This window comes from Phalaenopsis equestris, unplaced genomic scaffold (assembly GCF_001263595.1).
Source record: "Phalaenopsis equestris unplaced genomic scaffold, ASM126359v1 Scaffold000400, whole genome shotgun sequence".
NCBI lineage: Eukaryota > Viridiplantae > Streptophyta > Magnoliopsida > Asparagales > Orchidaceae > Phalaenopsis > Phalaenopsis equestris.
In genome coordinates, this window is record NW_018164842.1 from 451,290 (window position 1) to 466,183 (window position 14,894).

At 34.2% G+C, this 14,894-nt stretch overlaps 1 protein-coding gene across 9 annotated transcripts in view; it reads left to right on the forward strand.

The window, feature by feature from the left end:
• Positions 1-2,665: 2,665 nt before the first annotated feature.
• LOC110026780 (octanoyltransferase) overlaps positions 2,666-14,894 on the forward strand; it is a 16,680-nt gene continuing 4,451 nt past the window's right edge. The window contains exons 1-3 of one of the 9 annotated variants that reach the window (XM_020727899.1): positions 2,666-2,801; positions 3,580-3,678; positions 3,915-3,977. In XM_020727899.1, coding sequence (XP_020583558.1) covers positions 3,975-3,977 — 3 coding nt within the window. In that variant the 5' untranslated portion in view covers positions 2,666-2,801; positions 3,580-3,678; positions 3,915-3,974. Of the gene's footprint in view, positions 2,802-3,297; positions 3,434-3,579; positions 3,679-3,914; positions 4,075-14,894 lie in introns of those variants that run through there. The other 8 variants (XM_020727902.1, XM_020727897.1, XM_020727906.1 and 5 more) reach the window with 8 other exon arrangements.

A 14,894-nucleotide genomic window follows, 5' to 3' on the forward strand; every position in this document is an offset into this window, starting at 1 on the left:
TTACATAAAATATTAATCTCTAGAATATTTCTTTTCTACCAATTCTATTATATAAAATTCTCTTGACAACCTTTTTTTTTAATAATCATTTAATGTTGTCTGGAGCACTAATAGATAAATGATTAAATCACTATTGAGGAATCTTGGATGATATTTAAAATATATCTTTTTGTCGATTCTATATTTTAGAAGATTACGCAAGTTCTGCTTACTGAGATAAATTAATCATATATTTAATATTCATGAGAGTTATTGTGTGCTAAAGAATTAATTTTCGTCGGTGAAAATATACTTACTTTGTAGTCTTGTATGAAAATCCAACATACACATACAAATGAAATAAAAGTTAATGGAATAGACATTATGGGGTTCATGTGGAAACCCGAAAGAGAAAAAAACACGGGGTGTGACCCAATTGAAATGATTCCACTATTCAGATATATATTACAAAACTTTATCCGCACTTGCAAACATAAAATAATACTACAAAACTAAGAGAAAACATTGGGAAAGTTATAACGATCCAACCGCGTTGATGAAAAACTGACAGTAGGGGGGAGTATGATAGGGAGCTCGATTTATTTTCACTGATGGCAATGGTCGTTAGGCAACTGTGATCCAACAACGGAAGTAGTGTAACCATTCAATGATGAACTGACGATAACAATAAAAAACACAAAGGTCTAACTATAGTGTCGTAGTGACCGTGGCGGCGACAACCACGATAGAGGCTGCGGCAATTGGCCATGTTCAGCCGGCCCCCAGCAATGTCTTCCGTATTCAACCTATCCTTATTTTGAATGCTCGATAACTTTGATCGATCTCCTATGTCATTTTTCTAGGCTTGTCTTCTCAGTTGGCATGGGTTAGAAAATAGCCCACTAAGGCCACTGTAGTGGACTCAAGCCCCAACAAGCTCGAGTAATTGCTTCCTGCCATACACAAACAACAATTTTAAGAAAAAAACCACTATTCTAACATCTACCAAGCAAAATACATCTTTTCATGAATAAATCCATTGGCACATATATAAAAATTGAAATTGACATGTTAGATATGTAAATGCATAAAAATTGATTGGCATGTATGTAAATCTTCCAATCGACACATGGCTGCACCTCAAAACGCAAATTTCCTTCCCCATGGACCACTCCTGTCCGTAAAACAGCCTCTGCTCTGCTATTTATACCGAAGAGCACGCGAAATCCCTCATTCGTCTCAAACCCCGCAATCAATAAAATTCCTGAAAATTTCCATCTCGGTCTCTAATGGCCTCTCTTGTTCTACTAATCTACGAGCTTCTTCATCCTGAAGATGCCCTCATCACCTCCATGGATCGATGTAGGCGCGCCAGTTCATCCGCAAACAACCAAGGAAGAGCTTTCTCCGGCGAAAGGGTGGCTGCTGGAACTCAAAGACCGCCGCAGCGATCGCCGGAAACAGAGCGCCGGGAAACAGGGGACTATTTGCAGGAGATGAGAATCTCCGTGGAGTCCATTTTGTGTTGATTGGAAAAACAAAATTGGTTCAGTGGCTTCATATTGTGGTGATCAGTGCTTTGGAAATAAGTGCGTTTTAATTTTCATTTAATAGCTATTTAAGAGAGTGGGAATGCGGAAACATAACGAGTGATGTTGCTTTGACAAAGGCTGTATTTTGATGGATGAAACTATGGTTGAAGTTATGGACCTATAATGAATAATGTCCAGCTTGGATATTTGAACTTATTTCAGATGATAAATTGGTCATTATTTTATAGTATTTTTTCCATGCTACATGAAATACGAAGATTTATTTATGAAAAGAAATTGGGTCAGCTAACTTCACCAAATTTTAAATTTAATTTAATATGAATATAATATAGATATAATAAAAAAAATTATATTATGCTTAAAATAAAATATTCCCGTAGAGAATTAAAATTCATTCTGGATCAGAATTTCTGGTGAAATATTTTCCTTTCTAATCTCTAGTTGCTTTGTCGGTTATGAATATAAATCGAGATCTCCCCTTCCTTGTCATTTCTTTCCTGACGTAAATTAAAGTTGTTGTACAAATCAACTTATGGACCAACCGGTTTGAATGTCAAATGTCTGCCTCGCTTTCTCATAATTGATGAGCTATGGTCTATGTGCCTTTTATATAATAATACTGATTTCCTTTTTTTTTTATTGCAACATATCATTCTATTTGAGAAGGTAGGATGATTTATACTGTACTTCTTGGAACAATTACTAGGATCAGCAGGGAACAAAGCTTTGGGCTTTTGTCACCTAAACTCTGTCTGCGGACTCTAATAATGTATCGCAATGAGTGCTACACCAGGCGCACTTTATAAAATATTTAAAAAATAAATTTTTTACATTTTACATTGTCCGGACCTTTTCGAAGTGAAACCATGAAAGCTATGAAAGCGATTCACCGGGTTGTGTTGTTAGGGGTTATTGTGACGTTATTTAGTTATTTAAGTGATCATTGAAATTGTTATAGGGGTTATCAAAATATTATTGAAGGGTTATTTGGGCATTTATTGGGATTGTTCTGCTGGGTTCTTAATTTAATGTTAATTAATTATTATTATTTGTTAATCAATTAAATTAATTAAAATTAATTAAAAAATAAATTAAAGCGATAAGCCTATCTCCATCTCTTGGTTTCGCCCTACACCAGCGTCTCGTAATCGAATCCGCGAAACAGATTAGAGCTAGCTGGGAAGACAGACGGGATCGCGGCGTAGAAAGACCTCCGAACTCCATCTGTCTTCTCCTTACGTTTCGCTCCTATCGACACCATTGAGAAAGGTAACCCTCGTCTTCCTCCCCCTTCCTCCCACTACTATTTGAGAAGGTAGGATGATTTATACTGTACTTCTTAGAACAATTACTAGGATCAGCAGGGTATAAAGCTTTGGGCTTTTTTAATAATGTATCGCAACGAGTGCTACATGGGCGCACTTCATAAAATATTTAAAATAAATTTTTTACACTTTATCTTATCCGAACCTTTTCGAAGTGAAATCATGAAAGTTATGAAAGCGATTCACCGGATTGTGTTGTTAGGGGTTATTGTGACATTATTTAAGTGATTATTGAAATTGTTATATGGGGTTATTAAAATATTATTGAAGGGTTATTATGTAGTTATTTGGGAACTTATTGGTGTTATTCTGCCGGGCTATTAATTTAATATTAATTAATTATTATTATTATTATTTATTAATCAATTAAATTAGTTAAAATTAATCTAAAAATAAATTAAAGCCTTAAGCCTATTCCATCTCTTGGTTTCGCCCTACACCAGCGTCTCGTAATCGAATCCGCGAAATAGATTAGTGCTAGCTAGGAAGACAACGACGGGATCGCGGCGTAGAAAGACCTCCGAACTCCATCTCTCTTCTCCTTACGTTTCGCTCCCATCGAGACCATTGAGAAAGGTAACCCTCGTCTTCCTCCTCCTTCCTCCCACTACCCTTTGCGGCTTCCAGCAGGATTTACTAAATCTTTGATTTATGGAAAAATGGGCGAAAACGGGATTTAAGAACCTGTAGGATTTCAAGATGTCATTTTTACTGTTTGGCAGGATTTAGTTCAAATTCTGCTTAAAACCCGCTCAAATCCTGCTACCAAACTGCTCCTAAAGGTGCAAAAAACGGGACTTAACATTCTTTAAGATTTAAAGGTTGGCATCTTCACTGTCTGACAATATTTAAGTCAAATCCTGCACAAACTCTGCTACCAAACATCCCTTAAATTTAAATTTATACAATTTTCTAAATTCAATCTGAGTTAAATACTTCCTGTAGCCAGACATTCCCATTGCTCATTAAAATTTATATTAGTATTAAAAATTTGCTTCTAAATTTACTTTAAAAAAATCCTACCACCTGTTAGAAGATTCATTTTAATCTAATGCAGGAAAGATTTGTTGCTGGAGAGATGGAGAAATCAGTGATGGGATAGTCGGAGAAATTAGCCATGGTATGTCCGGAGATTTCAATGCCGATTGGAGTATTGGAGAAACTTTATACCAAAAACGCATTTCATTTCTCTCCCCGTACCTGCCCTCACCAATGAGGCCTGTGCTCTCACTTTCTTTCTATTTAAATTAATTAATTAGTGTATATTTAATGCATGTTTGAAAGATGATATTTTTTTATTGATTTTCTTATTGGTTCTATCATTCTTGTATTATTCTTATAATTATGCCCTCAAGGAGTTTTGATGCTGCAAGTTCTCTGTTTTGAACTTTATGTAGTTTATTGGGATGTTGGACACAGGAAACTTTTCATCTAATTTGAGCTTTAAGTAGTTTGGTGAGATGTTGACAGGAAGAAACTTTCCATCTAACTCTCTTTCTTTTGACTCTTTGTTGCATTGTATCTTGATTCAGTTAGCTTTCAAAAAACCCCTATCAAACCAGTTTTCATTCTGATGAATGTTGACTACTAGAGATTTGAAAATTGGCAAAGAATTGGTCTGATTAGCCAGAGAGAGTTAGAGGTGGATTGTTTCTATAGTTAGAGAGAGAGGGTCTTTATGCATATTGCTTATTTTTGGCATTTTTAATTGAATTCTTAGACCTTTTCTAGTATCTTTATTTGCTAATGAAATTCTACAGTTTTGTATGCTAGTCTAAGGATGGATGAGGAAGGTTGCTCAAGACTTTGTGTAAAAAAGCTGGTGTAAAATGAACTAAAAGTTATTCAAATGAGCTGCAATGAAAAAAAATTATAGATCTGACCTCAAGCTTTTGAGATGAGTGATTAGATTGAGTTTGATGATTTAAGTTGGAAAAAAAAAAGAAGATGCCAATTATATTTCTTTTAAATTTCAGAAAAAAAAAAACTGACCCACCAATTCTAATATTAGGCATTATTTAGACGAAGAGATAGTCATCTCTCAATTGATTTGATGCTGCACGTTGTACCTGTTCTGAAGTTAAGCAGTTTGGTGGGATGTTGGCAATTCAGCTAAATATAATTATTTTTTCTTTTGGTTGATAGCTTCTTGGTTCAGTTTGCTTTTAAATATTCAATCAAATCATTATCTCAACTGGGTGTTGACCATATAGGTTTAAAATTTAAGAAAGGGTTGGTTTGTGTTAGCTGGAGATGTTTAGATGGAAAGGGTTGGTTTGTGTTAGCTGGAGATGTTTAGATAGGTTTTGTTCCTTTTTTTTAATTGTAATTGTTTTTTTTTTTTTGTGTCATTTTATGATTACTGCTTATTTGATCATTTTTAAAGTATTCTGTAGACTTTTTCTAGCCTGTTAATCTGTTAATTAATGAAATTCAACAATTTTATTGCCTGACTGAGGATGGAAGAGAATTATGTCAAAAACTCAGTTGTAAAATGAATGAACAAAACTATTGGGATGGTTATAATCTGACATTTACATTGGATTGCGTTGCAAACTTGCGAAGCAAGATTCAAAGGGCAGACAAAAAGTGATTGGGATGACTGCTGAGGGCAAGTTTGATTTGTAATTACATATCTCATTGGTTAACTCAAGATTATTAAGAGCTATAGCTCTTTGATTTGTGAGACATCCAATTGATATATTTCAGATGTAAATGTGTTGGCTACAGGAAGCACAGCGCTACCAGGATAGCATATGATGCAAATACTTTCACTTCAAATGGATTTTAGATGCTTGTGTTGTTTATATGGCAGACTAATTGATCATCCATAGACTTTAGCAATATTAGATGAAACCATTGCTAAGTACTTAGCCAAAGTAAAGCAACTCATTTCATATTGATGATATTTTTTTGCAAATTTGGTTGCTACTTTTATTTTAAAATGCTTACACATGTCAAAGTTTTCTCATGCTAAATTATACCTTGTAGTATATGCATAATGATAATGATGGGCATTCAATTGTAAGCAGTCTGGTGTATCTCATAGCCTAGTAGTTGAAATTATTGCGTATCCTTAGAATGTCTTGCATCTTTTTTTCCGTATTTGTATTTTTCCTTAAAATTATTGTGCAAATTTCATCTCCAATTGACTTTAAAATCATTCAAACTTATGGGAGCTTAACAATTGATTAATTCTAAAAGGAATGAGACAAAGTTTTGTAGCGATTAGGGCATAAATAATACATTGTATTCTATTGGTACCAAAACAAAACAATATTGTCCCGAATATATAAAAAGATACACACCTGCAATCTGAGAGGTAGGCTATCTCTCTTAAACCCTAACCCTAGAATCAATACTACAGTCACACGCATCACATAACCTAACTCTAAAAAAATTAATCCCTATTTATACCCAACAATAATAACCAACAAATGACTAAATTTTCCTTTTAGTCTTGTGCATAGCACAAGTTTTCAACTTATTTGGCGGACTTAATGTAGACTTAGTGGAGCACAAAGTGGACGGTGTCGTGGGCACCAATTTAAAATTACTCATCTCCCAAAAAGACATTGTTCTGAAGGTGGAAGAAATGAAACTGTTGTCGGACTAAGTCTTATGGCTCCCACGTAGGGCTGTCAAAAAAGCTCGTTGTTCGCTAACAGTTCATGTTCAGCTCGCTAGGAAGTTCGTGTTTAATTCGTTCGATAAGCAAACGAGACAAACACGAATAATTTTTTTTCGTTCGGTTTATAAACAAACCAAACACGAACAGTCAATTGTTCAATCTTGTTCGAATCGTTATTGTTCTAAATATAATTTAAAATAATTCTATATAAAAAAATTCATTATATTTTAAAAATAATTATATATTCTAAAAACCTTTAAAAATTTATCATGTTTGAAAAAAAATTAAATCTTATAAATTATAATTTGATCTTCAGATTCGCTTCTTAGCTTATATTAAATCCTATAATTTTATATTTATCTTCAGGTTCACCTCTTAGCTTAAATTTTCTTATATTTCTTTTAGATTTATTTAGTTTATTTGAGTGAAACCTAGTTTTTGAAGTTTTTGGGAGTGAAATCTCGCATATTGCCTCATCTGATTTTTTTATGGATGAGATATGATATTATGATTTTATTGTGAGCTGTATTTCGGCTATTGTGCATTTGTGCTGTAATTCATATAAGTTTAAGCATTAATTTCATATAAGTTTAAGTTTTTTAAAAATTTTGAACAATTCAATCATTAAAAATAAATTTGTAAGATTTCAAATAATTCAAAAAATTCGAATAATTCGAACAATTCAGACAGTTCGAATAAATTTGTAAGATTTCAAATAATTCAAAAAATTTGAATAATTCGAACATTTTAAATATTTTAAACATTTCAAACATATTTCAAACAAATCAAACCGAACGTGAACAATAACTTCATGAACAATTTCAAACAGGAGCTTATTTCAAACGAACCGAACACAAACACAAGCTTTGTTCGTTCGTGTTCGATTTGTTTGCACCACTACTCCAACGTAGTATCGTAATTTGCTTATTCTCTCCATTTAACCAGAAATTCATATTGACCCTCATGAGTTCAAAATATAATTTTACGCACATTTGTCGGTCACATTTGAATTTGATGGTATTCTGATGTCATGTCAATCTTGGAGATTATCTTTAGCCCTAAACAACTCGTCTAGTAGTTCATCGGTCACCGAGATAAAAAATTTATCAGGTACCATTTCCTTATTCACTGTCTTATAATCCACACAAACACCAACTCCCACCCTTCTTCTTCACTAGCAAGGCTAGGCTAGAGAGGGGCTCACACTAGGTTGTATGGTCTCGACCTCCAACATCTATCAGATCATTCTCTTGATCACGTCATTTTGTACCTAAGGATAGCGGTATGGGCACACACTGATGGAAGAAATCCTCGGTCTCAGGGTTGTTACATGCTTATGTTCCTTCCGAGGCGACAATTCGCATGACAATTGGAAAACTTATGTAATGTGTTGTAGGAGTTGTCGTATCTACATCAAAATCTTTGCCAATTTCGTATCTTTTGTCTCTTACATGCTATGCAACTCGATCAAGAATCTCATTCATGTGTCTTGTATTGCCCTAACCATAGTCTTGAGTGGTACCAAGGTCTTGCACAAACTAGCGTCGTCACGGAGAACCACCATCTCGTCTCTCTCTTAGAATTCCATTGTCATGAGTTCTTAATTTATCTTAGTCTCCCTTAAATACTGCAACAATTTCATACCCAATATCACTTAAGTACTCCCTAAATCCAAAAGAAGTAAATTTTCTATCACCTGAATATCTTGTAGTGTTAAAATAATCATCCATTTTCAAACTCCTCTACTCTTTTCCACTTGTTTTGTCCTCATCATGACTCTAATTTTTTTTTTGTTAACCATCTCAAGCCCAAATTGCTTCACCACTTAAGTAGAGATGAAGTTGTAGGTGACCCCACTATCTACCAAGACCACTATGTCCTGATCTTTGATCTAAGTAGAGATGAAGTTGTGGATGACCCTACTATCTAACAACACCACTATGTCCTGATCTCCTATTTGTCCCTAAAGTTTTATAGAATGGTACGTTATTAAGCTTGCCATTGAGTTCAATGAGACTTCTGCCACATCTAAGTGAGGGTGTTCCTCCTCCACCACAACTTTCTTTGTTCTTCATCACCTACCTGCTCCTCATCACACACTGTGAGAACCTATAAGGTTTGATACCTGCAACTGTGTCCTATGGCAATCGTGTCATCACACTGAAAACATAATCCCTTGGTTGGCTTCTTTTGAATATTTTTCTCTATAAGGTGTTTGAATGTCGCCCCTAGTTATGACCCATCACTCTTGTTCTGTCAAGCCTTTGGAATCTCACTATTTGAGTTTTTGGTATCGTCGTGGTTATAGTATTTTGATATGACGCTCCACTTGTGCTGCTCCTATTAGCTGGTTCCATTGCATTTTTATTTTCAACCAACTACACTAATTCTATAATATTCCAAAATCCTCACCACCTCAGCGGACGAAGTGCTGCTCAAATTTTTGGCTTCAACCATTTCATGAAGTTTTCTTCCAACACTTCTTCTGATATCTCTTCAAACGGCCTTATAACATCTTAAATTTCTCCATATAATCCATGACGGGCCTTTTGGACCAATGCATAAAACTGCTCTTGTACATCTACTTCCCATTTGGTTCAGAAATGCTCCAATAATCGGTCCTTGAGTTCTTCATATATCCTGATTGGTTGATGTTGTTCTCTCCCTTGATACTCTGCTAGAGCATTTCCTTCCAAACACAGGGCTGCTCCCATCATTTGTATCTCTTAAAGAGATAAATCCAACCATAAGCATTTTCTCCTTCAAAAATTAGTATCTTAAACTTTCTTTTTCGTGAGTCTCATTATCAATTTCCTTGACCAAACCGGTGAAGTGGGGGTTGGGTTCCTTTCCTTGACCATAATGATTTTCCTTCTTTTTGCTCCATAATCAGCTCGTCTGTCCTCATAGGCTTCTGAATTGCCTTCAAACTCAAAGGCCGCTGCAGCAAAGGTACTGGCGTTGTTGGATCCAGCCCTCTACCGAGGTCCCACCCACCATGGTTCCCTATTCTAGGCCGAAATACTTCAAATCAATTTTCTCCAGCCCTGAATTGCACATCGTCCCATTCCATCTTTTGTTGCTCCTTTCAAGCCTCGAAATTTCACGCATTTCTCTTCAGATGTTGTCTCTCTAATCCGCTCTAGGCTCCTTCGCTCGAACCCACCTTTCATTCTTTCCAACCATACAGATGTCACACTAAGTGTTGTTGCTCGAGTCCGCTCTCGATTCCTTCGCTCCATCTCATGGCTCTAAATCTGCGACAGATAGCAACGGTTTTGCATGAAACTCCATGATCCTCTTCTTTATTTCTTTCAAGGCTATGAATCTACCCTCCATGGACGAGAACTACCCCTCCATGGTCAAGAAATGCCCCTCCATTTTAGGTATGATTTGGCTTACCCCTCTGATTTCTCCTCTAAGGCACTACTTTCTTGACCGTCATTACCCTTACGACAATTTTCAATCACGAATGTGGTGGCACTTGAAATCAGCAAGAGCGTGCAGTTTTAGCGCATAGGCGCCTGGATCGTTCCTCACACGACCATAAAATAGAGCAACAAAAAAGTCGGCTCATCATTCATAGCACCCCTGCGCCCCATTTCAAGCACCCAAGCACCCCCAAGGCAGGCGCCTAGGCGCCACAGGAGACCTTCATGCGTGCAAAATACATAATGATGGGAAAGTCGGCGCCCAAGCCAAACACCTAGGCATCACGCCGCGGCACAATGCCTATCTAAGCACCCAAGCACTCGAGAAGAAAAACCTAAGGAGCATTCTAGTGCCAGCCCAAACGCCTAGGTGCCCGGTGAAATGTTTTGGCAGTTACTACTATTTCGTGCCATAGGTAAGAGATTTAAATAGAGTTATTCTCATTCTAAGTGTCACATCAGAGAACTTTGGGGAGTGGTCAAAGCACTTCAAAGGAAAAGACCATGAGCGTTATGAGTGTGTGTTCTTCTAAGTGGATTAAATGTTGGAGAGTGAGATTAAATGTGTTGTGTACTTAGAGTAGGTGTAGACATAGTGAATTCATTGTAAACACTTGTATTTCTGTGATTATGGTGAGATTGTTCTACAATACATTTATTATGATTTTGAAATGAATTTTCTATTGTGTTTATCTTTAATGAATTTCCTAAAAGACAAATAAAATTATTTTTAAAAGTAAAATTCAATATTTTAAAATTTGAGATGTTTATGAAGAAATGAATGTTATGTGGGATAAAGTAACAAATACAATTAAACAAGTAGTAAGTGCAAAAAATGCACTTGGAGAATCAAAAAGAAAAAAATTTATAAATAAAAATAGTTAATAGTGAAATAATAATGTGCAAGAAAAGATAAAATATAAGAAGTTATGTTATAAAATTTAGTTTAAATGTAAAAACTTAGAGAATTGAGAAAAATATTAAACGGCCCGCAAGAAATCTAAAAAAATAATATGTGATACTAAAAGTTCTGCTTCTAATGATCTTTATAATATATTAGATACTAAGGATGATGAAAAATATATATATAAACTAACCAAACAAAGAGATAAGAAAAGTAAAGATTTAACTCAAGTAAAGTGTATTAAAGATGAAAATCAAAAAGTTTCTAAGAAAAAGATATTCAACATATGTGGGTGAGTTATTTTAATAAACTTTTTAATTAAGTTTTTGAAAATATGATCGACTTAGTAATCTTAATATCGTTAGTAAAAATAAAACGTTTCATTTTTATCGTCGCATTAGTAAAAAAGAAGTTGATGAGGCTTTAAAGAAAACCAAGGGTGAAAAGTCTGTAGGACATGTTGCTTTAAAGAAAACTAAGGGTGAAAAGTCTGTAGGACATGCCTGATGACATCCCAATTGAAGTGTGGAAATATTTGGAAGATTTGGGAGTTTCTTGGCTTGCTAAAATCTTTAATATTATTTTAATAACTAAAAAGATGTCTGAGAAGTGGAGGAAGAGTATTTTGCTCCCCATTTTTAAAAATATAGGGGATGCACAAGATTGTGCCAATTATAAAGGGATTAAGTTGCTGTGTCATACTTTAAAATTATGGGAGAGTGTGATTAAACATAGGTTAAGACGTATTACAAAGATTCTCATAATCAATTTGAATTTATGCCGGGCAGGTCTACTATGGAAGCTATACATTTATTGAGAGGTTTGATGGAGGAGTTTAGAGATAATATGGAGGATCTACATTTGATTTTTATTAATTTAGAAAAATGCTTACGATAAGGTTCCAAGAGATATCCTTTGGAGAGTTCTTGAGAAGAAATGTGTTGATATGACTTATGTTCAAATCATTAAAGATATGTATGCTAGAGCTATTACTTGTGTTCGAATTGAAGGAGGATTGACCAAATATTTTCCAATTTCTATTGGATTACATCAGGGATCGGTTTTAAGCCCATATCTTTTTGCTTTAGTTATGGATGGTCTTACTGGACATTTACAGGAGGATGTACCTTGGTCTTATTAAACGTCGACTATCTGATGATTTTATTATGAGAATAGATGTTTTAGATTCAACTAATGTTAAGAAAGGTAGAGATAGACCTAGGAAAACTTGGGCGTATTGTATAAAAAATGATCTTAATTTATTAGAAGTAAATGAAAATATGACACTAAATAGGACGCAATGGAGAAAAAGGATTCATGTAGCCGACCCCACGTAGTGGGATTAAGGCTTTGTTGTTGTTGTTTGCATTGTGAATTGCGCTTTGATAACACTGCATTTAATAATTCTCATGTACTTTTTAAAGGATTTATTTGGACTAGTGGAATTGGGCATTGAGGATGCAAGTATTTATAAGCCTTAAACTTAACCTTCTCTTGTTTTTCATGAGCCGCACATGAAATGTTTGAATGCTGAACTGAGCTAATTAAAACTTTGTTTCCCGTGTTTTTAATTCTTGTTTTCTTATCTTGTTAGGATACCTTGTATATCATCTAGTCCTCCAATGGTGCCAAACTTAAGATGTTAGTTTAAAAACTCTAATGCTTCCTAATCGCTTCATGGAGATTTTATTCTTCCATTTTTCTCCTCCTGGTCTGGAATTTTTTTTTCTTAATTTTTTTTTGTGGCTCATTTTTAACCATGAATTTGTCAAAGGATCTAGTTATCTTTTCTTTTCACAGCGATTTGACTTGTTATTTCTAAATTTTCTTTCCATTGGCTTGTTAGAATGGAATTAAAAAAAAATGAATGTTTGACTTTGATGTTTTCAATCTAAAGCAAGCTCATAAACTTAAGCACCCATTCTTGATACAAATGAGGATCTGACATCTTTGCATTCTACTATTTGTTGCCTTTTTTTCCTTAAATTCCAAATGAAGCTTATTTTTAGTATATTTATTCAGCATTTGAAGTGGTCTTATGCTAGTTGACTCTTTAATTGAGGTGAATTTTATCGGCATATTAATTCCTGCATGCCATACCAATATCAAAAGGGTATGCATTATTTATCGATTTTTTTGCAGTTCGATCGATCAAAATTGAACCAAAATCAGCCAAAATTTTCTATTTCAATCATTTTAACTAAACTTTTTTGGATTAGCCAAGTTTCAGCCAAGAATTTGCCAGTTTTGACCACATTTTTTTTTATCTCAGTGCCCCGTATTCAGCTTTCAGATTCTGTTTCTTTGTATGATTGTAGCTAACAAATAACAATATTTTGGTAGTTTTACAATATTAGAAGTTGAAGTCAATTAAAATTCATGAAATCATATCCTTTTCCAGCCAACTATAAGTGCTAGATAGAGGAAAGAAGATGGAAAACATTTATTGAGCCAAAAAATTGACATTCATCGCTAAGAATTTGAGAAGAGTGGAGACTCAAGAGTTTAACTTCACCATGAATCACAATTCTTATAGAAGATTGATAACTACATTCTATAGCTACCTTTGCAAATTTCACTATAATTTGTTATGGACAATTACGATCACAATTATTCTAGTACAGCATAAAGTTAAACCCCTCTGCTGTAAAAAAAAAAAAAGAGCAACTTAATACCATAAAATTTCAAAAATACCCTTAATGAAATTACACAAATATTAGATAGGTCCTTGAACCCTAGGGAGTGGGGTCCTATTCCTATCAAACCCTACGGCGATCGTATCATCAAGGAACCTGTGACTGATTTTGTGTTGCATTAATAATTTACTTATTTTGTACGAAAAAGAATAATACTCCAAAGCATTGGATCCTAACTGCTGCATTTGGAAAATCAAATGAGAGCCAAAGTTGTACAGTATGCTGTTGATGATTTTGAAGGTTGAGAATTGATTTAACATAACTATTATTTTGTTTACTGTTTTAAGTCTTTTTTTTAAAGCTTTTTAGGCTTTAGGGTTACGTGCTAATCTATATAGCATGAATATTTCTAAAAAACGTTATACCTTTGTTGGACATGTATCGAAAGCGAACGTGTCTCCGACACTCCTTATCACGTCCGACACAACAAAAAATGTGTCTATTTTTTTTCCAAATCTAGACATGTACGGGACATGCTTTGACAAGACATCAGACATGGGCTAGACACAATTTAGGAAAAACTAAGACACAAGAGTAGAAAATTATAAATAGACGCATAACTCTAATTATAACTCATAGTCAAATCGTCTCCTCTGTTGTTGTGTTGATGCTTTCTTCAACATTCGTTGAAGCAAGGTCGTTAGCATCAAAGATGCATAAAACATTCGTTGAATCCAGCATTGGCAGTTTCCTTTTTCTTTGTTGAAGTCGGACATCAAAGGTCCATCTTGATTCTTTGAAGCCAGTGTTGGAGTTCCCTTTGTTTGTCGAAGTCGAACCGACACCTACTGAAGTTGAAGTTGTAAGCTTCTTTGTCGTGACCTAAGTAAGAGTCGAATCTATTCATTGAAGTCGATCCAAATGTCCTATGTCAAAGCCAAAGCCGAACCCTGTAACTCTTATGTTGAAGCCTTTTTTTTTTCTTAGAACCAACTGGAGTTATAACTGCTATAGATTTGTAAGTTATAATTTTATTTTTCTTTTGCTCTTTAATGAGTTAATAGTTATACATCTATACTTTTTATAATTTTAAAAGTTAAATTTAAACTTAAATAATTGAGTAAGGTGTAATTGTAGGTAATTTTAAATTTTAGTATGTAAGTTGAAGGAAGTTTTCTTAAACATATAATATGTATAATTTTGAAATATGGTTGATTTTGTAAGCATAAGGTTTCATAATGCAAATTAAATTTATTAAGCTAAATTTTATTCTTGCATACTTTATTTTGTGATGTCTTTATTATAAATAATGATAATATATATAATTTATACTAGTAATTTATTAAATGTGAAAGTATGTCTATGACGTGTCGTGTCCTATTATATATATATATATATATATATATATATATATATATTTGTGTGTGTGTGTGTT